Here is a 25,282-nt window from a genome sequence, read left to right as displayed (position 1 = left end):
GGGAGGAAATAAAGAGGAGACAAGGGGAGGGGGTTATTTCCCTTTGTTGTAGACTCAGGGCATCTGAGTCTTGGGGTCCCCCAGGGAAGGTTTTGGGGAGACCAGAGTGCACCAGACACTGGAATCTGGCTGGTGGCAGCGCTATCAGATCTAAGCTGGTAATTAAGCTTGGAGGTTTCATGCAGGCACCCACATTTTGGACGCTAAGGTTCAGAATTGGGACTTATGCTTATAAGTAAAATTCAGAAAACACTTAAAGTTATGAAAAATAGTATCTTACAGCAATTTACATGGCACTCTTCAAACCAATTAAAACATGTTCCCTGTCACTTAAAAATAATTGGTAGGTCATGTGTGAGGATTACCGAGTTATTGTTGGAAGAAGTTGGCCTAGAGAAGCCAACTAGGCAGGAAGACATTTGAAGTATAAGAGGCAATGTAGCTGGAAGTATGAAGTGAAGCTGGAAGAGGGGAGATGAAGGAAGCCTGTAGGGGTGAAAGGAGTGGGAGGAGGGTAAAAGAAATTGCTGGTCAGGACCAAGATTATTTAGGGCCTTGCAGAGTTAACATCTGTTTCTTCTGGGGAATTACTGAATCCTCACACACAGTGTGAGTTATGCTTTTGCAATGCATCAACAGTTTGTAAACTATTTCCCCCTGTACACACACTCTAAAAGTTATTTTTATAAGCTTTATTCACATAAAAGTACATATTATTTTTAAGGACACAGGATTATAAATATTAAGTATGGTCACTGTGGTTTATCACTGGAATCTTTGGAATGCCTTTATAACCTGGTAACACATCAGACACTGAGTTGAAGACTAGGATAGACAGAAACACAGTTGTTTTCTGAGACACCTCCTCAGACTTCTGTGCCTCAGCTGCTTCAAGGCCTATCTTTCATGAGATGAGACAAAATTCAATGCTACTAATAGAGTTCAAATTCCATGCTTAGGATACACTTCCTATCCTACAGTGGAACATGAAATAACTTCTTTCTCCATGCCTTTGTTGAAGACCACAGAAATTACACTAAGCATATTTAACAATAAATATTGTCTAGGCATTGAAAGTGCAAGTGTGGGAGTCAAGGGTTCTACGTCTAGCTCTACCACAGACTTGCTGTTGTCTTTGTGCCTCAGTTTTCTTATCTGTAAAATTCTAATGTTCCAGAGGCTGTGATTATCTGGCAGAATATCTTCGTGGACTGCACGGTGTTCTCATATTTGCAATACCTATGTGATACGAGAATTCAGTATGCCAACTGAAGTGTATGGGATTAAACACCATCAAAAGTCTACAGACAAATGTCATCATTTCCAGTGATCAAATACTCCATTTGACTTTTGAGCCATAAACATTCAAAGATTATAGAGAGGCATATTGTGCAGCACTGTTGTTGCACTACAGCACCTTTTGTGTTGTGGCTGATTGGGACTGGTCAACCAGTTGTTGGACAGCTAACCAAACATACAGGGGGAAGGCAGAATCTTGGTAGTTTGTGGGCAGGATTCCCATCTAGGAATGTCCAAGTGTCCATCTTTCAGGAGTTTTCATGGATGTAATTGAAGATTGTGGCAAAATTCAGACCTAGGTTAAATGCTCCCGCTTACTCTGATCTACAGAATACAAAAAGACCAGGATCTGACCTAGCAGTTGACATGTGGGGGAAGAAAATCAGATGTTTTATTTTTTAATTTTAAAAAAATTATCAGTATTCTGGATTTTTTTCTTCAACAGCAAACATATAATATTTTAAGAAAACAAGTATATGTCGCCACTTCTCACATTTATCTCCAGACTTCTTCTCCTCAGTCAGATCTATTCTGCCCTCAACAATCTTCTATCCATTGAACTTTTTGAAACTTTGCACTTTTAGAGAGAGGTAAGGGATTGACTGTGTGTACACAAATTTGCAGAGGGACAATACAGTTGAGGTCTATTATTTCTCATCTCTATATATTATTTATTTAAAAATATTTTTGCTATTAGCAAGCATGTTACCTCTGGAGACACAAATCCACAGTTTGAGAACTGCAAAACTAAGCATCTCTGATGGTATCTTCTAGATTGAGCACTGAGTCCCATTGGGTAGATAAAAAGATTAACCTAAATAATCTATACAGAAGCCTGTGGAACCCCATAAGATTGAGTCCCTAATCCATGAACTGTTGGAACTCATTTACAAAACTTTTCTTAAACATTATATGAATATATTGTCTCATACTATAGAATTAGAATTTAAAATCCCTATTCCATGATGAGATAGTTTTAATTAAGGTACATTATAGCTGAAAGCTATCTTTAGATAGAATGCTTTTTGAGGAAAAAACCTATCAAAAAAATCCAATTAAATAAAAAAAATTTTTTTAAATCATTTATTTTTATTCACTCTGGTAACTGGCCACTTTACTGCAGATCTCACTGTTGTCATCCATGCCTCTTGTCACTTCCAGGCCTGCTATGCATGGGATTACCTTTCAGATTTACCTGGAAACTCCAGCTAGTGCAGAATATGGCTGCACACTTGGAGTGAGGTGGGCTCAAACATATGGACTTTAGTATTTGCACTGGAATTTCTCTCAGAAGTGAAGAGGCCCTTAAAGCTATGAATGGTTTAGAATCTGGTTATGAAAGGCCATCTCCAAACTGTATCCTGTTGCAGCCATTAAGATCAGCTGGGAGATTCCTCTGTCTTCCTGGAGATTTACTCCATAGAAGCAGGGGCAGAACTTTCTCAGTTGAAGGAACCTGACTCTGAAGTTCACTTTAAGTTTGTCCTTGTCTAATAAAGTTCAGAGCACAACACAAGACATTTACATATAAGTTTTCTGATTCTTTTTACAGTAAAAGCTGTTTTATCCATCATGTTGGGGGAACTGGGGTGCCAGTAAGTGAAAAGTGCCAGTTAACTAAGAGGGAGGGAATTTGGGTGTGGGGTGCAAGCTTTGGGAGGGAGTTTGGGTGCAGGAGGGGTTGAGGGTAGGGGCACGGGAGGGGGCTTGGGGTAAATGGGAACTGCAGGGATCGCGCCTGCGGGCGGAGGCAGTGCACAGAGCTGCCTGCTGCGCCTCCGCCTAGGAGCAGCCAGGACAGGTTGCCACTTGTGGGGAGCAGCCCAAGGTGAGCACCCCCTGGATCCAGCACCCCAAGCTCCCTCCCACACTTCTGCCCCAAACCTCTTCTCTCACTCCAAACCCCTTGTGGCTGTTCCTTCACCTAGGAGCGGCAGGAACATGTCGCCGCTTCTAGGGAGCCACATGAAGCCAGGTAGGGAGCCTGCTGGACCCATGCCAACTGGACTGTAAGACAGACTTTCTATGAAGATTAGAAATCCCAGTGTATAGAGTTTTCCTGTTTGGTACAGGGACGGATAACACGGCTTTTACTGTAATTTTCTTATTTCTGACTGATGATTGTTCACATCAACATAGGGACCATGAATAAATATTTAATGTAGTCAGTCATGTAAGACGGGCACTCTACACAATTAAAATATTCTGCACCCCCTTTAGATAAACTCATTCCTCTGCCATCACTTTCCTTCCTGAAGAGCATGCATCAGGATGAGTGAGCATGCATTTTAGTACCTGTTTCCATTTATGCGTCTCTGCTGAAGCTTAATAAACTAACATACTCAAAGCACTACTGCACGCACTACAAAAGAGGTTCCAGTCTGCTATTTGTCTTGATAGCTCCACAAAGCAATACATATGGAAACTGAGGTGCTGAAAATGTAAATGCTCAGGTATACAAAAAAAGGAAATGAGATAAGCTGTTGGATAGAAAAAACAAAAAAGAATACAAACTAGATACAGTTAGGAATACATGTGAGATAATTGTTTCCCATCCAAAATAATTTAATCTCCCATTAAAAAAAAACAAAAAAAAACTTTACATAACAGAGTCCCAGTTTTTAAAAAATACACATGAATAAAGCAAAACTTCCAGAATTATTTTTAGACAGACATATGAACAATTCCTCACAGAAAAAGTCTTATATAGTCATAATTGTATGAAAATGGCAAACTTGGTTCATACAGATGGTTAATATACATTTTAAAGAAATTGGTAGGCCCCCTCGTGTCTTTAATGTGGCATTAAAAGGGTAGTTAAAAACCATCCCTCTGTATGAAAGTTTGCAATAGCTGACACTCCCAAGCTTGGAAGGGAACCAGTAGCATGCCCATCACATAGGCCAATGTCTTTATTCAACTAGCAAGTAAAGATCTTAGTCTGGTTGCCTATATGCTTTGGCTAAATCAGAAATTGCTAAACAATGGGACAGATTCTTCCACTCTTACTCATGTTGAATAGCCATCAGAAGTCCTTGTGATTCCTACAAGAGACCTAGTGCACTCCATAGAGCGAGTGAGTGGCAGAATCTGGCCCTAACACACTACTGGGCACATGATCATAAAACTGTTATAGACTGACCACCAAGAAGTATGAAAACACTGGATTGAAAACAGTAGAATGTCCAGACTCTAAGGGACATCTGGCCACAGCTACGTATCCCAAAGTCCAACTATCCACCTGGGTCAGTAACACTTTAGAAATTTAGAATAAAACATACAGGGAATTTAGCTCTTTACTGTTTCTTATAATCCTACACAGAGAAATTTATAATCTGAACTCAAGAATAAGGAGTTTAAAAAAATATGGGAGGAGTAGGTTTTAAAAAACTCTCAGCTTTTGAAGATATACAAAATATATAGGTTTTGAATTACATTTGTTTTTAATTTCTGTATAACAGTCCTCTACCATTGTCTCAATATTTGCAGATTAAACCCAACACTACATAGTTCAGCATTCTCAGCCTGAACAGGCGTAAAGAAGACACACAAAACCTGAACTCAACTTTGGGAAAAGTATAACATAGAAAAATGAGCTCTCATATAGAAGAATATTAAATGCAACAGACTCTGTATACAAGTATACTTTTAGGAAAAGAATGAGAGAGAAAGGCAGACACACAGAACTCAGGAGAAATAACAGAAACTATTATTATAAGACTATTTATACAGCATAATTTAATTGTTTTCAATACAAAATCTGATGTGGGTTTTTTATTTGTATCAGTTGTGTCTTAAAATAGTGAAAATAAAAATATATCTAATACCTCCACTGACATGAGCGTGGAGGGATAGGTTTCCCTATCTCCAATATCTGAGGTGCCCACTCATTCAAAAAATATTGACAGAAGAAACTCAACAAATAAAAGAGATGCTAATCAGATATCCTTTTGTTAGTTTACTGGGGCTACCATTACATAACACTGAAATCAGCTACCACTTATTGATGAATTAGTGTTTGGTGGCACCCTTAATGAAAGTCCTCTATCCCTGTGATTTCAGAAGTAATGGAAAACTTGATCTACAAGACAAACAAGAAGAGAAAATTATGATAAATTAATACTGAGAAGTCTAGCTTCTGTTGATTGTTTGGATACAGAGCAGTTACTGCTACCAAACTGAAGCATCAACACAACTTTGAGTATTAAACACTTTGAATGAGGACTTGAAGGGGAAGAGATTTTGTGGTTCTCAATCATCATGGAAGAAGTGGACTACTATCAGATATACTTAAAGATAAGAGAAAAAGGAAAGCCCAACATTTGGACTAGGAGATTACCCAAAGGATTCAAATATGTGAAAGTAATGAATTGAAGCAGAAGTGAATGCAACTAATGAATATTGCAAAAAAGAGTCACATGGCATATTGCCAAAAAGAAAGTCAAATTGGAAGGAAGGAAGGAAGGAATGGGCCCATTGGACTTCAAGTTATTGTTGTTTATTTCTTGTTTTTGTCTAACTCCAGAGTGTGATGGTGTTAAATGGGAACAGCTTTTTAGTATACCTCTACCTCGATATAACGCTGTCCTCGGAAGCCAAAAAAGTCTTACTGCGTTATAGGTGAAACTGTGTTATATCCAACTTGATTTGATCTGCCGGAGTGCGTAGCCCCACCCACATCCCCTCCGGAGCGCTGCTTTACCGCATTATATCAAAATTCGTGTTACATCGAGTGGTGTTATGTTGAAGTAGAGATGTGCTAAAGTATTAAAAAAAATATAGCAGATTAAACAATCTTCCCCAGAACAGAAAGCAAAGCAATCAGAGTTGAGATATTACAGTACACATAAAAAGTAACATCAACTTTTTCTGAGTGAGAATCAAGGACTGTCAGCAAGAAGTCTGATTATCTTGCTTTGGCCTATACAAGCTAGACTCTTTATATGTTCAAAGTCTGTGCACTATATTACATGTAAATGTATTAGTACAGGAGCAAAGTTATATACTTCTCAATTCTACTAATTTTCTCTATGTTAGCTAGTTGGCATAAACCAGATGAATTCATGTTTTCCCCCTTTTCACAATATACACTAAGAAGCACAGGTCAGAGCTCATCCCTGTTGAGTTAAATTTTCTTTTAGGGCCAACTTACAACAGAGAAACTCTACTCCTAGATGCATGTGTGACTTCCCATTGACTTCAATGCAATAAAGATGTCTGCCTAAAAACCTGCACCTTGTAGAGAGAGGCACTGTCAGATAAAGGATGGAGTTTAAGTATAATGCCTTAGACTGATGTTACTGCAAAAATTCCAGTAGGGACTGGTTATCCTAATCCTCTCCCTGGATAAGAACTCCTCTGGTACTATAACCATTAAGGCCAAATCTGCTTTCAGATGCATGTCACAGTTCCCATGGACATCAGTAGGAACAACAAGTATGTAAGTGAATGTAGAATTTGGCCCCATCATTCACGCTTACTGGAAATATCAGAAACTCACTCTTCATCTTTATAGCCTACCACTGAATTTAAAGTTTTAACTTATTTTGTGTCTTTTCCCCCTGGACTGTTTGGTAACTGAAGGGGCAAATGCAAGTCATGCAAATGAAAATCTGAAAATATTAGAAAACAGGATGTGATTAACAAAAACACAAACATGCATTAAATCCATTATGAGGCAGGAGTAAGTGATTTCAGCACCCAAAGGGTATGTACTTCATTGCAATCTCATATACTCAGAATGTGTTCTTATTGGGATGTGGTTGGTTGTTTTCTTATTTTTGTATTTCTGTTTATTGCTGGAAAATGGTAAGATGACAAAAATAAGCAGAAATCAACAGAAAATTTTCATAAACCAGTTAATTCAATTCTTTATACCACAGTTATTTATTGGCATAAACCCTTATTGAAAATTGATGTGTGGGAAAGGAATTACATATTAGTTTCTCATGGAAAAGCAGTAAGAGCACAATCCTACATCAGTGAAGTCAAGATTGCCATTGTTGTCTTAATGGCAGCAGGAGTTGCTCTAAACAGTACTCTCAAAAGTAAAGAACTCAAAATTGTTTGTCTACACCAACCTTAACTTTATTTCTGTGTTCTTACCACTTCCACTACATTTTTATTTAAAGCTACATTTTTATTTACCACCAATTTACTCTCATGTTGTTTTCTAATACAGATCACACACACACACACACATGCTAGAGCCCCAATTATCTAAAGGGATAGACTTCAGTGAGACTCTTTGTTTGGTTCTGTCCATTTAAAAATATTTTTTTTTTACTGTTCAATTTTGCTAATGATTTGACAAAAAATGCTTTTCACTGACCTAGCAATCTTTCTTTTCATTTTAGCCTGGAAGAGTTGTGACTCTTGTTGAAGATCCTGAGGTATAGTACTTCTTTTTTGTACGTAATATTTATTCTAAGCCTATAGAATGTCCTACTGCATTCAGAACTTAAGGTCTCTATGACTCTGCATTTTCTTATCTTTAGTGTGTAGATAAACAACTGATTTTTTTCTTACTTTCAAAACATGTTCTTAAAATCTGAATGTTATACAAAATTGTACATATAATGGCTTTCAATGGATCTAGTTTAGCTATTTAGTCTAAATCAACTAGAAGTGCTTTGGCTTTATGATTATAGAAGGCAGAGTTTTAAGCATCTTCCTGAATACCCAAATTACCTGCCTTGTTTTAACAAACAAAGTTTTGCTACTGTCAAATTTATACAACCTGGACACTATTATCAGTTTGAGACAGTGTTCTGATGGAACATCCCCTAAAATACAATCTGGACTGTGTCAAAATTAAGCCACAATAACTCTTGCTTAAACTCTTTGATTCAAAGACGAACTGATGAATATTGTGAGCTTAAAACAAAAACCCCATTTGGGAAATGGCTAGAGGCCTGATTCTGCTAGTCTTACTACAGATGAGCAAGCCCCTTTTCCATGAAAAGTCCCACTGTAATATTTGCAGAGTAAAACACATGGAAGAATGGCAGAATTAGGCATTAAATCTGTCCATGTAAAAGAAAACCTGCATTTTTTTCTGATTTATAAAATAGCAAGAAGTATTATTTTTATTTTGGGGGAGACAAGGGAGGGGTTTTGCCTAGATATCTGGTCTAGTCAGATTGTGACAAGTAAACATGATTTTATATGCAACTGCTTTATTATGGCCTAGTCCAGTAGTTCTTGCTCACCATTAGTCATCCCACTGAAAGAGTCCCATGACTTCCAGTCAGACTACCCACATGAGCTAGGGCAACCGGACTATGCTCTCATGTAGCAGGACTAGATTTATTTAGCCTCTTTTAGCCTGTCATCTTTATAAAGTGTATAGTTCTTATGGTTGGTTTGTATGCATTCAAGCCATTTGTGTTAACTGCAATATGAAACCAGATTAATCATTTGAGTGATATTCGTTTATCCTTTCACACCATGACCTTAATGCAAATAGTCTAGCATGGATCATTCTCAGACTTACATAGTGCATGAATTATGAATCTGGGTGTTCTAAAGGGAGGCTGTGTTTCCTTCCCTATCTTCCAGATTTAAATGTATGGCAGGAGTCCTTTTCTACAGCCCATTCCTGCAGAATACTGACTATTCTCATCTCCCACTGATATCAACCAAACTACATCATCACATCACAGGATCAGGCCCTTAGTTTGGAATTAATAGGTCTGAAATGGAGTTAGAGGCAATTCTCACCTGATGTACAGTGCTGTCATTGTGGCCCTCAACTGAAAAGAACTGGGCAGAGTACATGCTATTTCATAATTAAGAGGTGCTAACACCACATCAAGTCTTGTGCGGTCATATCCTCTCCCATCCTTTTCTTGAAGCAATATATCATCTTGTAATCAAACAATATAATAGGGCAATATTATGAGACAACACAAAATAAAGTTTATTGCAGAGATGCAGACCATACTGTCCCCATGTAGTAGGGTTCACTTAGGAGCCAACATGCCGAGAGGGCAGGCCACGGCTCAACAGCACCCAAAGTCCTTGTGTGGCTTTGCTGGGCAATCTCAGGGACTGACAGCCAAGTTACAGCCCATCCTTCTTTAGATTCCCCCAGTCAGACAAGGGGAGGAAGGTAGGGGACAAGGACCTGGGACCTCCCTCTCCACCAAGTCCAGGCCCAAGGGAGAAGACATGAGGGGTATCTCAGTCCCCTCTAGGGAGATGGCCCAGGGGAAGCTGGTGTGGGGTATGTCCTACCTCCCCATTCTCTCCTCAGTTTGGGGTGAGTTCACAGCACTCTGCTTCCCTCCCAGTGGAAGGTTGGTCAAACAGTCTCAATTATCTATATAGTCATTAGGGGCTTCCCAACTCCCTTCCCAGTGTCCAATGATTTCCCTTTGTCAGGGGGTGGGGGAAAGGTGGGGAGAGGAGGGAAGAGGTCTCCTCCCCCTGTGGATTCCTCTGTCCCAGAAGAGGAATTGGCTAAAGAGAAACTGGCTTCCTTCCTGCAGGCAGCCTCTTCTTCACTCTGCCCCTACTTGACTGCAAGAGGCCCCTTTTAAGCAAATCCTCCATTTGGAGCATTCTGTGCAGCTCTTAAGGGGCAGGACCTTCTTGGGCCAGTACTGCTCTGTCTCTCTTTCACAGGAAGTGAGGGATCAATAAACCCACCACATTCCCAGCTGTGTAACTCTACTGTTCGTTTCCTCTCTCTGGGGGTAGAATTTTACATTTATTAGTACCAAGCATCCCGCGTCCTGCAGGATCCCCTGCTCTGATTTGTCCAGGTCACTTTACAATATCATTGTGCCTTTGTTACACCAATTTTGGTGCAGTCCAAGAACTTTCAGTTAAATTTACAAAGAAGCATCCACGTAAGAAAATATTACTCTGTGCAGGATGCAGAGGTGCATAGGTGTTTCAGTTCAGCCATTCAAAACACCTCCATAAGCATCAAGAGTCTGGCATTAAGCTATACCTACCATGAATCCTTACTGCTTGAAGACTGACAGAGGCTTCACTATTGTGAACCATCTGGAAGTGATCATCAGCGGTCTACAGACAATTTCGGAACCATTTTAGTCTGTCAAAAGACCTGTGAATCGTGGATGATCTTGCATACACTTTTTTGTAATCATTATATGACAACTCTTTGGTTTCGTTTCAAGACACCCAAATCAGAGCACTGGTCTTAGAATGGGAACAAAATCTCAAAAGAAGATTTAAATAATAGGTAGAGTTTGCCAAACTTTTCTCTCATCTAACAGCTCTATTCTGCCTAAAATTGTTTGTGGTTGCTGACCCACTAAAGCTTCCTGAGCCTCCCAAGCTATGTAAACCCAAAGGCTGCTCCTTTTTCAATAGGGATTTTCCTCTGATATGATAATGCAGGTTTTGACTTTAACACTGCTGCCAGGAAAAAATACGGCTCCAGGGATGAACTGAATATGTAGATGGGGACTGCGGGTAAGGCCCAAGAGGCTAGATGGGGAGGGAGATGACAGGCAGATTCTTACCTAGCTGACTGATAAATGTCTGTCAGTCAGCCATGGACGAAATGTTAGAGGAGCCAGAGCAATGGTAAATTAGAGAGGGGAAACAAGGGTCCAAACATAAGATTTTCCACAAACCCAAATAAGAATCAGTGTGCCAAGAGAGAAGTAGTAGGAGTCACCACTCCACTCTTATTAGACAAGGGGTCCACAACAGTCCACTGGTAAATTCCCTCAGCCATCTTGGATTTTCATTTATTTTAGATTGAGGAGGAAGGGGGATTATCAAGTACAACTGAATGTGAGATAGGGAGGACACTAAGCTAGTAAGCAGTGGTGAGAGAAGAGGTAGGGAGCTCATTTAAATAAATTCCTTGCAAAGAGCTGAGAAAGTTTTCATTTTTAGGTCATACATGCTAGCCTAGTTATCTGTTGGGCTAGGATGAGCCTGGTGTGTAGCCAGTGTACATAATGTGCAGAGGCTTGGGCACCTTGGAGGGAGTTTGTCTAAACAGGGCTCATGCCTGACATAACAGTGAAGATTCACTATACTTTTAATTATTATTCAGTGAGGCAAAATACTTGTAACATTGACATTCCCCTGAAATGGTAGCAATGAATAGAGGTAAATGTAACCGTAGTCATAAACTTCAACTGTTTTTGTAGCTGACAAAACAAGCACAATGCAGTACAGTGTCTGTCAATGTGACTTTCTGTATCTTTCTGGTAAATTTTTTTCACACTACAGTACTGTTGGATACCATTATGTTATACACACACTCCCATATAAGCAAAGAATGGTTATGTTTGTTTTTGCTGTATTTGTATTGTTAAGCCAACTTATTTGTGATTGCAGAAGTCCCAGAGCAAACTACCAGATTTTTTTAAAAAAATCTTGATTTAGATACAACCTTAAGTTATTTTTGAGAATATCACATATATAGACAAACAATCAGCTGATTCAACAGTTGGTTTGTTTATAATTAAATTGAGCACAAATGTCTAAAACAAAAAAGTGAATGAAAGGTGGAGAAGTAACTTTAATTTGAAAATGTTGTTTTGGAGAACTGCTTTAAACACTCTCCCTTTGTAGTTCCCTGAAAATTATTTTTAAAAAAGGGAAAATAACCAGGGGTAGGAGCTAGAACACTACCCTTGAAACTGTCGTATTGCCTCCTCATTTTGACATCTGAGCCAGTACTCCTCTAGATCCAATACCAAGCCCATGAACTGTTTTGCCCATAACAGTTGTATTTTAACATCCGTGTTTCTGGAACAACAAGACTTATGTTCTCATTGTTTCAGCATCAGTATGCATAAGCAGTAGAGGTAGCCCACAGCTCAAGAGGAGACTTGGATCTAGAAGCAAACAAAAATTTCTCCTGCACCCAAACTCTTAGAGCTTATCCACATAAGAAAACAATCTGTGGAGAGGTTACTGGTACTGACGTACCCATTTGAAGTAGTATTGGTCAAAGATAAAACTGGTTGAACCAGATGCAGTCCCAGGGGAAGGAAATAAAACATAGCTCATTATGACAAGTAACTGTCACATGTAGTAGTTGCTTTTTCTAACTGAAGTATTTTTAATATTTTGTTGTACACAATATGGTCTAATAACTGCAACATAAGTAACTTCCCAAGGATTTTTATACCAACTTCATGTCAACAATGGATTCCTCTTGTAGTATCCTATGAAGGGCAAGTTAAATTTGAGGCTATTTCTGAATTAATTAAAAAATAAATAACTTCCTTTGGTAAGAAGCAATATCATTGCCTTAATGGGTATCCTAGAAATCACCATTTCTTTTTTCTGCCTTCTGTAAAGTTGCAGGAGAAGACAGCCGGACAGGGAATGTAACAAAAAATTAAGGCCTCATCTAAAAATCACTGCTAAGCACTTGTGGCCTGGTCGCTGTATGTAAACAGATTTCACTGGGATCAGTCACTAGGATTTCTCTTCTAGTTTGAAAACATATATAAGGGAGGGAGAGATTACCATCTCTAAGCCAAAATAAAATTAAAGCTCTGGGAATTGTAGCTCTGAAGACAAAACATTAGGGCTGGCCAGAAATGAAGAATTCTGTTTTGTGAAGAACTGAGGATTCAACCTTGTTTTTGTTTCTCATTGGAACAAATCCTAGACTTTTTTTTTTTTTTAAACCACACACACACACACACACTGCCCCAAGCATGAAACTGTTGGCTGTTCTGGGCTCAGGTTTCTGTCTTTGACCAGAAAATACACCCTGGACCTGCGCAACCTTCAGATTTTTTTGTCGTCCCCCCCCGCCCCTTTAAAAAAAAAAAAAAATTTCCACTAGAAGTTTTGGTTTTAATGAATCAGCATTTTCTGACCAAAAAACATTTCCTCCAAAAATTCCCACGTACCTCTATGACACATGGCTAAACATCCAGATTCTTAAAGATGTTCTAATGCCATTTCTGCTAACAGTGTTGTTGGCATATAGGATTGATATATAGGGTTTAATTCTGAGAAAATTACTCCTGGGGGAATTCTGCACCAAAAAATTAAATTCTGCATACAATATTTTCAAATTCTGCAAAATTCTTCATATTTTGTCAAAATAACAATATAATCACATCAGTTTCAATTATTTTGTCATTTATTTCAAAATACCTGTCAGCAAGTATGCCTGTAACAATACAGACAAAAAAGATTCAGAAATGTTTTTTGACAAATAGATGCTTCACTAGGCATATTAATACTCTGAGTAATAATTCATTTAAAACTACAATACAGAACCATATTTCCCACACACCCCAGAAGCAGTGCAAAGGCTGGGGGGAGTCAGGGATAACGGAGGAGCTGAGGGAGAGGGAAATAATTGCTGGGAAGGATCCTGGGTGTGAACTTGGAGATTGTTGGATGTGGGTGGGAGAAGTATGGGTTGGGTTTTGTTTTGTTTTGTTTTGGGGGAGGGGCGGCTGTTAGGGAGCTTCCCCCATGCAGACCTTAGCCTCTCCCATTCAGTCAGACATGTGTCCCTCCTCCCTCATCCCCCCCTCCTGTGGCGCTACACCCCCTCCTCATCCCCATGTCTCTGTGCCCCCACTCAGTCACCCAGTCCTTATGTGGCTCTACACCCCCTCCCCACGTATCTTTGTGTCCCCACTCAGCCGCTCCCCTGTCACCATATGGCTCTGTGCCTCCACTCCCATTCAGCCCCTGCCCCAGTCTGTCCTCCCTGACTAGCCTTTATGAGTCCCTGTCTGAACCCCCATCACCCCACGCTATCTGCCTCCCCATAACCCTGTTTCCTGACCTGGCCCTACAGGTGCTGCGAAGGCGGCGCTCTCTCTTCCCTACTGACTGGGAGCGGTTGCATTCTATCACCACAGCACCCTCTGGTGGGCAAAAGATGGAACTGCAGCAACTTTTCAGCAGCAGCTTTTTTCTGTGCAAAAAAATTAAAAATATGTGCGGTTCATTAATTATGTGCATGTGTAGAATTTCCCCAGTAGTAGAAAATAAAGCTAAACTTTAAGATAGCCTTCTCTCAATTCTACACACTGATGGTACATACAAATTAAAATACAAATTAAAACACAAATCCTTTAAAATATAGGTATCAGAATAAAGCAATATTCAAGGTTTTAGAAATGAAGCTTGACATACCTAAAAAGAATAATCTAATAAAAATTACTTTTAAATCTACCACTCCATCTAAGGAATTTATTTTTAATCTATTTCTGTGAGATTGTGAAAACTCGTTTTGTATTCCTTCTGCTGATGTTTTAGCAAACATTATTTAACAGAAATGAACCTGTGTGTTTAGTGCTCTAAATTCAGATGCAACAACTAAACAATGTTAGCAGAAATAAACTGCACTAAATTTCCATTACTTCTAAAACTAAGCCCAATATCAGTAATAGGATGCAGAAAGAATTTGGCATAATTATCATCAACTGAGAGTTCTTAAACAAAAACCACCATTTTGATTTCAGCTCTTTTCCTAAATAAAGAAGGGAGAAGGTGATGGGGAGAAAACTATTTGTAGAAAGGGCTCTACCAACAAAATATATTTTATATTTAGTTTATTGCTAGTATTCTTTCAGTGTTTGGATTTACCCTTCTGGTTGTGTTCTTCAACAGGGTTGTGTATGGGGTGTTGCTTACAGATTGCCCACAGGACAAGAAGTTGAAGTAAAGGCATACCTCGACTTCAGAGAGAAAGGAGGCTACAGGACTACAACTGTCATTTTCTATCCAAAAGATCCCTCAATAAAACCATTTAATGTATTATTATATATTGGAACTCGTGATAATCCTAACTATCTTGGTCCAGCACCCCTAGAAGACATTGCTGAACAGATTTTTAATGCAGTTGGTCCTAGTGGAAGAAACACAGAATACTTGTTTGAACTTGCCAATTCCATCAGGAATCTTGTACCAGAAGATGTGGATGAGCATCTCTTCTCTCTAGAGAAACTCGTAAAGGAACTCTTGGAAAGAAACCAAAACCTCAATTGCATATAAAAATAATTTAATAGTTTCAAATGAGCTTTCCTTTCATCTTCAGAATTACGGTTTCTTTGCATAACGGGTATATGATTTGGAGGCATGTTTATCTGTACTACATTATCTTATTTATTTTAATGTTGCATTCAAGACACTGTAGTTAAGGGTCACTAGAAGATTCCATTGTCAAACCATATTTTCAGGAGTTTATAACAATGGGAGGGGGCAGGAGTGTTTCAGGTTTGAATTTGGTATACAAGATTTTAGCCAAAAAGCATATTTTTCTTTTTCAAAATTTGAAGAAAATCAACTTTGATCCTTTATTTTTTGTCTGCAGGAATTTTTTTTTTTTAAATGATTTCAGGTTTAAGTTGTTCTGAAAAAAAATATAGTTATCTTTAAACTACCTTTAGGACTAAGTCCTGCACTCAGACAAAATTCCCATTAAAGTGGTAGTTCTCTGAGTCAAGACTGCAGGATTAGGTCCTTAATGCAGCTAAAAGATAAATGTTCTAAGTAGCTACTGTACATGTACAGCAAGTACATGGCAAAACATTTATCATATAAAGGTTCAACTCCATTAGAACTAAGCTATTTCATTGAATCAATCGTTTTATCCTTGGTATATCACAGTTTGTCATTAGACACAATGGGCAAACAGTTGTATTATCAAAAAAAATATTCTTTCCCTTGATGCATTAGGTTATTCAGGGTGTCAAACCCTTAGAAACAAAAATATGGTACACTGACACAAATAAGTCATACCGTATCAGTGCCTCATTACAATAATTTTAAAATAAAAGAAAACAAAAATAAACCTAAATTGTTAAAGTAACTGAGGATATGACTTGAATCCACAATATAGCAAGAATGTTCTGAAACTCCCATCTTTAATCACTGTTTATGGCTGCAGAAATCCCATTGAAAATCAAGGGGATTTTTCAAACTTTTGAGGGCAGAATTTGGCCTAACTATTGCAATACAAAGGCATAAGGAGTTTCGGTCCCAACTATGACTGTTCTTGCTTCTCAGAGTTTAAGTTATTTTCTTTAATCCTTTAACAAAGCATATTTTTGTATTTTAATAATAAAAGGTTCTCTTTGAAATGTATTGTAGTACCACATCATACAGCAAGAGTATTTATGCATGTTCAATAATCACACGAAAATGTCTTATTTTCCATCAGTAATAGCACAAACAGTACATGATTTATGTTTGTACACACAGGTAGTCTTTTCCTTTCAGTTTTATATTTGTAGTTGGCAAAAAAAGTTAAGTCCTCAAAATGACTGATTGCTATAATTTATACTTTTCCACCTATAGAAAACAAATTGTAAACTGAATGCTAAAAAATGACATTCAAGTCAGACACTTACATAAATAGGCTGAAGTACATAAAATACATTCAAAACAGTTGATTTAAAACATGAAACAAAGAGCTTTTGCATTTAAGACCATGATTGTAATTTTAGTCACCATATTTCTGGCATCTATCAAAAGGAATGTGGATCTAGGAAGCACAAGTCTACCTGTTAAATTTTCAAAAGCTACTAACGACAGGACAACAAAAGTGAAGGTTAATGCTTTAATTCTACTATATTAGGAGTACATAAGATATCAAACTTGATGGACCAGTCTAATCAGATGAACAGGGGATTTGCCTCGTATCATATATATTGAGAACCTATTCTCCCATTAATACTTCAGTTCTTTGCTAATTTATGAGAAATAGATCCTATTGGTTTCAAAGGTCTTTATTCTCCATTATGTTTCACTGATGGAAGATTGAAATAACAGAGCTGAGAATCAGGCCCAGTAAATTCAGGTGGACAGTAAAGCTAAGTATAGGGTTAGAATATTCAGACTTCAGTAACTAATGTTAGCCACCTAAATAAAGTGACCAAATTTTAAAAGGTGATGAGTCCATGCATCTCCACTAACTCCAATGGGAGCCTCTGAAAAATTCAGTCAATTATGGTGCCTGAAGATGAATTTAGGATTTTAGGCATCAAAGTTTGAAAATGTTTGCCTACATCAATGTATCAAGATCCTTTAAAAAAAATTATTCCCTTTGACATGGAGAATAAATACTCACAAAATGTTAATTGGATACTTTAATGTTCCTGAAATGTTATGTAAACACTGCAAAGGGATACTGATTTTTGTTTTCAAAAAGGCCAGCATTTCCTCTCCTGTGCATACCTGGGCTTTGAATACACAGTTGTAAATTTAAAGCGTACATCAGATGGAGTTGTAAAATCTATGCAGTTTCATTAATTTTTCTCTCTTCAGTCAAAGGCTTATTTTTGTTTGTCATGAGATGGTGGGGGAAGTGTATAAATCCCTTTATCAGTTCAAGAACTCCCTAATCACATCAATGATGATACTCTTAAATATTATGCTTATTTAAGCACTAGTGTCGGGGCATTGGGATTCTGTATGGCTCTAAGTTTGGTAATTTAATTTTATTCATCTCCAAAACACTGTTGGTTCAATCTCTTTTCCAGATTCATAATAGTTGCAATAATACCTGTAATGATACATTCCATTTTGTGCATATAACTTTAGTACAATAAAATGCATCGCATATTTATTTAATGGTGTTGGAGACAGATTTTCAGAAATTTTACTTTTGTACTGAACAGACTCAACTATGAGGGACATTTTCAAAATACCTGAATATTATGACAATAAATGCCTTGGTTATGATACTTAATTCCTTTTGTAAAGCATGTTGAAATATGCTGATAGACAGTGCCACGTAAGAGCTAGGTATTATTATGTTCATAGAAAACCATCAGATTAGCAATGTCAACATAGTAGTTAAAGCACTGGAGTTAAAGGTCTCTTTTCCCTTTGCTGCATAGGAGTTAGAAACAATACATTTAGGGAAGAAGACATACTCAATGCTATGCCTCATGACTGTTTTCAAAACAAGGTCCATTACATGGAGCTGAATATGCTATCAGAGCAGTTCTTTACTACAAGCCATTTTATACATATCTTCTGTATATTATGTGCTTGATATTTTTTCCTTTTGGTTAATGTTGTGTCTAATTTTTGTGACAAAGTTAGAGATTTTAATCCTAGCCTAAATATGTTTGTATTACCAAAAACTCCACTAATCTACCTCTAAACTCCTTTCCAAAACAATGACTGAGGAGACAGCATAAAGGTCTAAGTGTTAGATTTTGACTCCTTAGCACCACAGGTTCAAATCCCAAAATGGTCACCTGTGAAACTGATTAAACAAATACTATGCAGTTTGTGTAGAACAACAGTCTTATCTGATGTGCATGGTCCTTTTGTAAAAGGAGCTTGCCCTGCTATTGGTCAAGACCATCCCCTAGTGTTGTATGTGGGGAGCTCTACAATAAAAGGAGTTATATAAATTTAAGTTATTTTGTAAAAATTCAGATGAGCACAGGAATTGCAATGACAACAGAACTCACCTTTATTTGTGCTGCAAAGTGAAGTAAAGTTAGAAGGCAGCGTGTTATATAAGGGTAAGCCTTTTCTATGCCTGAAATTCTGTAACATGATCATTAAAAATGCTCCACCGGATATAAAGACAGTTATTAAAATGTATAATTACAGCACTAGATGACTATGCAATCTAAATCTTTAACCTGAAACTGCAATATTATATTTTTTCCATCTTCTCAGACTCTTACTAACTTTTAACACAGAGGTGCCTCACATCTACCTTTGCTGGTGTCTACTGTAAACCAGAGAAACCAGAAAACTTTGCTCCAATTTACTTGTAAACTTGCCCTGCTTGTTATGAGGAAAAATATGAAAAAGTAGAAAAGGATCTTCAGTTATGAAATTCTTTATACTTCCCTAATAACAAATTCATTTTCTTGCTTTCTTCTTTCAACTTCTTTCCTGCCTCACATTTCCTGCAGATGAACAGGAAACACAGCAGATAAAAGCTAGGTGAGCAGATAACTGAAGAGACAGTGAAGTCATTAGGTTCTTTCATTTACTCAAGATCATATTGCCTTCCACACACAAGTACAACACACAGCCCCTTTGAGGATAGTAGGAATTATTTATAAGAACCATTATTATTATTATTACTAATTATCCGTATTATCATAGCACCTAGGAGTCCAAGTCAGTGAAAGCAGGAAAGAGACAAACGATGAACACTACAAGGAAACAGTGTGATAATACTTGTTGGTATGATACCTAGTAGTCTCAAAACACCAGTGGCCTAAGCACTGTCAAGTTTTTTGTAGGCATCATGGCAAAGAGTTAAAGGACAGGTTTGAAGGAGAACAATGAAGTGACTTAGCAGATGTTTGTAGGGCATTCCTCCCACACGAGGGGCAGCACAGGAGAAAACATGAAGATGCTTGGTTTTGAATTTAACAAGCGGGCAATGGAGGCTCTCATCATGGGCAATTGTAAGCAGAAGTCAAGTTCTTAATACTAAATGAGAGAGGATAGGTAGGCTGTGAAGGGCCTGAAATACAACAATAAATAGTATAGTTTGATGCAATAGAGAAGAGGGAAGTGCAGTGGAGCGATGCAAAAAGAGAGGTGATGTAGTTCAAGTGAGAGTGCAGAAGCATTCTGAATGGATGTGAGTGGGGCAAGATTGCATTTGTCAAGGCCAGACAAAAGTAGGTAGCAGTAATTGAGGCTCAAGATGAGAGCCCAGACAAGAATTTTAGCTGCATGGATGATGGACAGAAAAGGCCGTATCTTAAGAGAGGTTATGCAGAAAGAATCTGCAAGACTTGGACATCAGCTGGGTGTGAGGACCTAGAGAGAAGTCCTAGTCAAAGAGAACACCCAGGTTACAGGCCTAAGTGACAGGCAGGATGGTGTTGTTGTCCAGGAAGGGCTTGCAGCGGGGAGAGATTAAGAGCTCTGTTTTAGCCACATTGAGCTTGAACTAACAGCTACACATCCAAAGATGATGTAGAGAGATAGGCTGAGACTTTAGCTTTGACAGAAGCTGACAAGTCTGGAGCAGGTAGATAGATCGATCTGCAAGTATTCTGCACAGAAATAGTAGTTGAATTTGTTTTCAGATGAGGTTAAACAAACAAACAAGATGTGGAGGGAGAAGAGATGGACCAAGGACAGGGCTATGTGGCAGGATGAGGAGGAATACCCCAAAGGACATAATGAAGGGGCAATCAAAGTTGCCCATAAAATTCTTTACACACACACACACACACACCCCCCGAGACCTTCAGTCATCATTTAGGCTTAAGGTCATTATGCAAGAGGCAATTACTGAAGTTGGGAAGATCCAACTTTTTAAGGGCAAGAAAGAAGAAAATTTGGAAAACAGCAATCGTTTATTAACTAAAGGGGGGGGGAGAATGTTTTTATAAAAAGACTTCAGTGCCCATGTACCCTTTCCTCAACTCTTCCCATATTCTCATTTTTATTCCCTGCATTTTCTCTTATTGTAAGCGTACATAAAGGCACTAACTAGAAGCTGACAATCTGATGAATGTCTATTTTAGGCAGGGTTGACTAACAGTCTAGTTTGACCATACAGAAGAATGTAGTGTTCAATATCTTTTAAGCACTGATAAAAATGTAGAAAATGAGAAGCAATGAAATTAGCATACTCAAACACATTTTTCTCATTAGAAACATAGAACTACGAGCTCTGAGAGTTGAGAGATGTACCACTGCAACTAGTAGAACTGTTGGTGTAAATCTTAAAAGGTGGCACTCCTACTATCGATCCTACAGACGTACACTTCAAATCTAAACAAAATAGGTTGCCTCCCCTTGCAAATGTATTACGTGTTGAAAAAGTTAATCTGAAATATGAAAGGATAAATGATATCCTTCTAAACTTACAATTTACTGTCTTTGTGTAGTAAAGAACATCTTAGGTCAATATTACTTTGTTTTAAAAGCTAGAGCATTACAGCCCCAAAATAGTCATGTCATGCTGTCCTCCAGCACCAATAGCTGATAACACTGTCATTCAGTACAACATTATGTCATCAGTTTAATGAAATCAGATCTGCATCCCTTCCAATTCCATCCATCCTTTCTTAACTTCTGGTGAAAAACTGACATAGCCAGTGTCTGGGTCTAAGCTCCATTTACAAGGCAAGAGGCAGAGAAGGGAGGCTGAGAAATTAAATGCAGCAGCTCCCCCACCAGAACCGTTTGCCTAATGTTTTTTGTTTTGTCTGATGATGTAGATGTATGCTCGCATGACGGGGGAGGGATAGCTCAGTGGTTTGGGCACTGGCCTGCTAAACCCAGGGTTGTGAGCTCAATTGCTGAGGGGGCCACTTAGGGATTTAGGGCAAAAATCTGTCTGGGGATTGGTCCTGCTTTGAGCAAGGGGTTCAACCAGATGACCTCTTGAGGTCCCTTCCACTCCTGATATTCTATGATTCCACTCACAGTGCTGCAGGGTCTCAGATATATGAACAGAACAGTGAGCCACACAGCTTTAGGAGTAACAGGTTGTGAAGAACCTGGGACATTCAAATATCTTAGCTCTTGAAATTGTGACACAGTAATTATGATTTCCTGACTTACTTTTAAATTGCAAATCTCTATAATCCAAAACAGAACAAAATACACATTTCTGTAATACAAGTGACTGTAAATGAATGACTGGGACAAAATTTCAAAACAAGTAGAAGTCCTCATGTAAAAATGTACACAGAATTATGCCTACAAATGTGAGTATACAATTAGAGCAAGGAATTTGAAAATCCTGTTGTCGGAAAAGAAGCATGTGCATGCATTTTTGTCTGCAGACTTCAGGTCTTTTAAGAAATGTAACCCTTGAACACTTATTGCAAATTTTTTTAATAAGTTTTTCAAATTCACTTAGAATAATTTCCCAGTCATTCTAAATTCCCATTTATGAAAAGACACAACTCAACTGCATCTTTCTTTCCCTCAAGAGAAGTGAGTGCTACAAAACAATTATATTTGTTAATTTAATCTCTTCTAGACAATTTCTAATTTTAGGACTCAGCTGACTTCCTTTTTCCATCTTCCTTTATTGTCAGATACTATATTTGGTTAACCTGTTTACGTGCATCTTCCATCTAAACACTGACCCTTCCTAATTTTGAGGTTCTTAATGCTGTTTCCCTTTCAGTTTAACTCTCACCAAATTCAAGTTGAGTTAGTTTCTCTTGAAGACTACGTGCTCACTTAATCACAAAAGCTGTACAACTCTAACTATATAGATGTAGTTAAAGTGGGTGAAGTGAATGCAGTTATACTGAGATAAATGTGATTGTACTATTACTCCTTATTTTCATGTGGGAAGGAAAATAAGCTATATTGGTATAAGGCACCTTTATATCAGTTTAACTGAGTCCATACTAGGATTTGTACCAATATAACTATTTTGGTAAAAATTCACACTTGTATCTGAAATATTTATACCAGTATAACTTTCCAGTTTAGACCAGACTTGACTGCTAATGAGGTATAAAATTTGACAACTGACATGTGGAAACATTTTGCACTTATTTTGCACTGGTGTAAATGATTGTGCAGGACCATGGTGAACAAGACACTAGTCAGATCGTAAGAGGCAATATACCCAGTTTCTTTATTTTTTTCTATAGTTACAACTCACAAATACAAAACTCTCTTTTTTAAAAGAAAGAACTCTTGCTGGAATATATCAAGAGAAGATCTAACATCAGCAACACCTCCTGTGACAAACTGTCAGAGTTGCATGGGATCACTCTCTACACAAGAAATAAGATTCCTGAATGCTGACCGAATTGGAAGCGATTTTACATCACAATGTGTTAGGTAAGGAGCTAAAAACTTTAGGCTGGGGATGTGCAAGAGGCCAGTCTATGGACCTGTGAATTTCAGGCCAGCAGAGCTGGGAGAATCAGATAGGAACATTACTGCATTGTCCCTCAGATATTCCTAGTGACGTGCACAAAACAATGTTATATTCTCAGAGAAAATTGGGGCCTTGGTTGCATTTACAGTTGCTGCTGTTGTACAATATGGAATATTAAGTGGGAGAGCTATGGGTGTAAATCACAGCCCTCAGACCAGCTTGTCATTGCCCCAGGTTGGGAAGAATCCTCATCACATACCCTTGTGTCGTAGCTTCCTACTCAGATTTGAACCTTAGCGTTCATAAACTGAGAAGCTAGCATGAACCCTCTAAGCTTAATTACCAGCTTAGATCTGATATCGCTGCCACCAGCCAAGTGATTTCCAGGGCTTGGCTCCCTCTCTGGTCTCCCAAAACCTTCTCTGGGGGACCCCAAGACTCAGAAGCCCTGAGTCTTACCACAAGGGAAATACCCCCGCCCCTTTGTTTCTTCTTTACTTACTCCCCAGGTCTCCTCGTGAGTTATCTGAAGATATCTGTACTTAAACTCCTTGAATACAAAACAGAGGGGCAATTTACTTCCCACCCCTCCCTCCTTCCACCTGCGGCTGTAAGATTCCACCTCGTAGATCTAACACAAAGAGATTGTCCTTCCTTGTTTCTTAGCTCCCAGAGAAAAACTCAAAAGGTCTTAAAAGAGAAGTTTTATTAAAAGAAAGAAAAAACATAACTAGTGCCTGTATCAGTGACAATAACAGTACAATTGCTGTAAAAGAAAAAGTTGAATAAAACAACACTTTCTCAAAAAGAATACAATTAAACATTCCAGGCAACACACAACATGTAATACAAAAAACAACTACAAGCCTAATTGTCTTATACCTGTACTTACAACTGGAGAACAGAAGACTTAGAGCTTGAAGATAGAAAGTCCCTCTCATAGCTGAGAGACAGATCAAAAGACACAGGAGCCAAACACTGCCTCTCTGCTGACAAAATCCGGTTTCCTGATTGGTCCTCTGGTCAGGTGTTTGGTTCCCTTTGTTAACCCTTTACAGGTGAAAGAAATATTAACCCTTAGCTATCTGTTTATGACACCTTGGTGATGATTCAGGAAGAACTCATGCCTGGATAGCTCAGTGAATTGGCTGTATTGACGGGTCCTTTCAACACTAAATCAGAAGTCTGTAATAAGATTTGTAGTAAGTACAGTAAGACAGCTGTTTGGTGCATTACACAAATCAGATTTATCACGTTTTCAGTGGACAGCTATCCAGATAGTTAAAAATTAACCTCATAATGCCTATCTTTGCTGCCCAGTTCTTCACACATACTAAAAATCAAATAGAAATGGAATCTGAACTTGTCTTTCTCTACAGTTATCTTAAAACAGAGTTGAGGAACATAATCAAGGCTGCGTGAGGCAAAACACTCTCATTGCTCATGATCTATCTGTTCTGTGGTTAGAAGACTTTGGTTTCCAGTACTGGCAGGCTGGCACCTTGTAGAAGGGAGGTATGTATTTTTTAAAAGTTTATTTTTTAGCAACCAAAAAAAGGGTTCATAACGTTAGAGCTACTGAGGCCTCCTTCCTTTATGATTTTTTTTTTCTGCCCTCATTCTTAACTACTACTAGCAACTTTTCCATGAAAATACCTTTAAAAGTTTATCTCCGCTTGCTTATCTCCGATTCCTCACCTAAGGTCACAATCATAAGAACATAAGAATGGCCGTATTGGGTCAGACCAAAGGTCCAGCCCAGTATACTGTTTGCTGACAGTGGCCGATGCCACGTGCCCCAGAGGGAGTGAACCTAACAGGTAATGATCAAGTGATCACTCTCCTGCTGTCCATCACCACTCTCTAACAAACAAAGGCTAGGGATGCCACTCCTTACCCATCCTGCCTAAAAGCCATGAATGGACTTAACCACCATGAATTTATCCAATTATCTTTTAAGCCCTGTTATAGTCCTACCCTTCTCAACCTCCTCAGGCAAGGAGTTCCACAAGTTGACTGTGTGCTGTGTGAAGAACTTCCTTTTATTTGTTTTAAACCTGCTGCCCATTAATTTCATTTGGTAGCCCCTAGTTATTATATTATGGGAACAAGTAACTTTTCCTTATTCACTTTCTCCACATCACTCATGATTTTATATACCTCTATCATATTCCCCCTTAGTATCCTCTTTTCCAAGCTGAAAAGTCC

At 38.3% G+C, this 25,282-nt stretch overlaps 2 protein-coding genes across 4 annotated transcripts in view; one reads left to right on the top strand and one right to left on the bottom strand.

Annotated features, from left to right (window-relative positions):
- Nucleotides 1-17,856, top strand: part of CHAC2 (ChaC glutathione specific gamma-glutamylcyclotransferase 2) — a 25,839-nt gene extending 7,983 nt beyond the window's left edge. The window contains exons 2-3 of the mRNA XM_032778371.2: nucleotides 7,656-7,691; nucleotides 14,890-17,856. Of these exons, the coding sequence (XP_032634262.1) occupies nucleotides 7,656-7,691; nucleotides 14,890-15,273 (420 nt within the window). The 3' untranslated portion in view covers nucleotides 15,274-17,856. The remainder of the gene's footprint in view (nucleotides 1-7,655; nucleotides 7,692-14,889) is intronic.
- Nucleotides 1-25,282, bottom strand: part of ASB3 (ankyrin repeat and SOCS box containing 3) — a 140,940-nt gene that overhangs the window by 102,829 nt on the left and 12,829 nt on the right. The window lies entirely within an intron of this gene.

The sequence above is a fragment of the Chelonoidis abingdonii genome, chromosome 3 (genome assembly GCF_003597395.2).
Source record: "Chelonoidis abingdonii isolate Lonesome George chromosome 3, CheloAbing_2.0, whole genome shotgun sequence".
Taxonomy (NCBI): Eukaryota; Metazoa; Chordata; order Testudines; family Testudinidae; genus Chelonoidis; species Chelonoidis abingdonii.
This window is presented reverse-complemented; position numbering and strand designations above follow the sequence as displayed.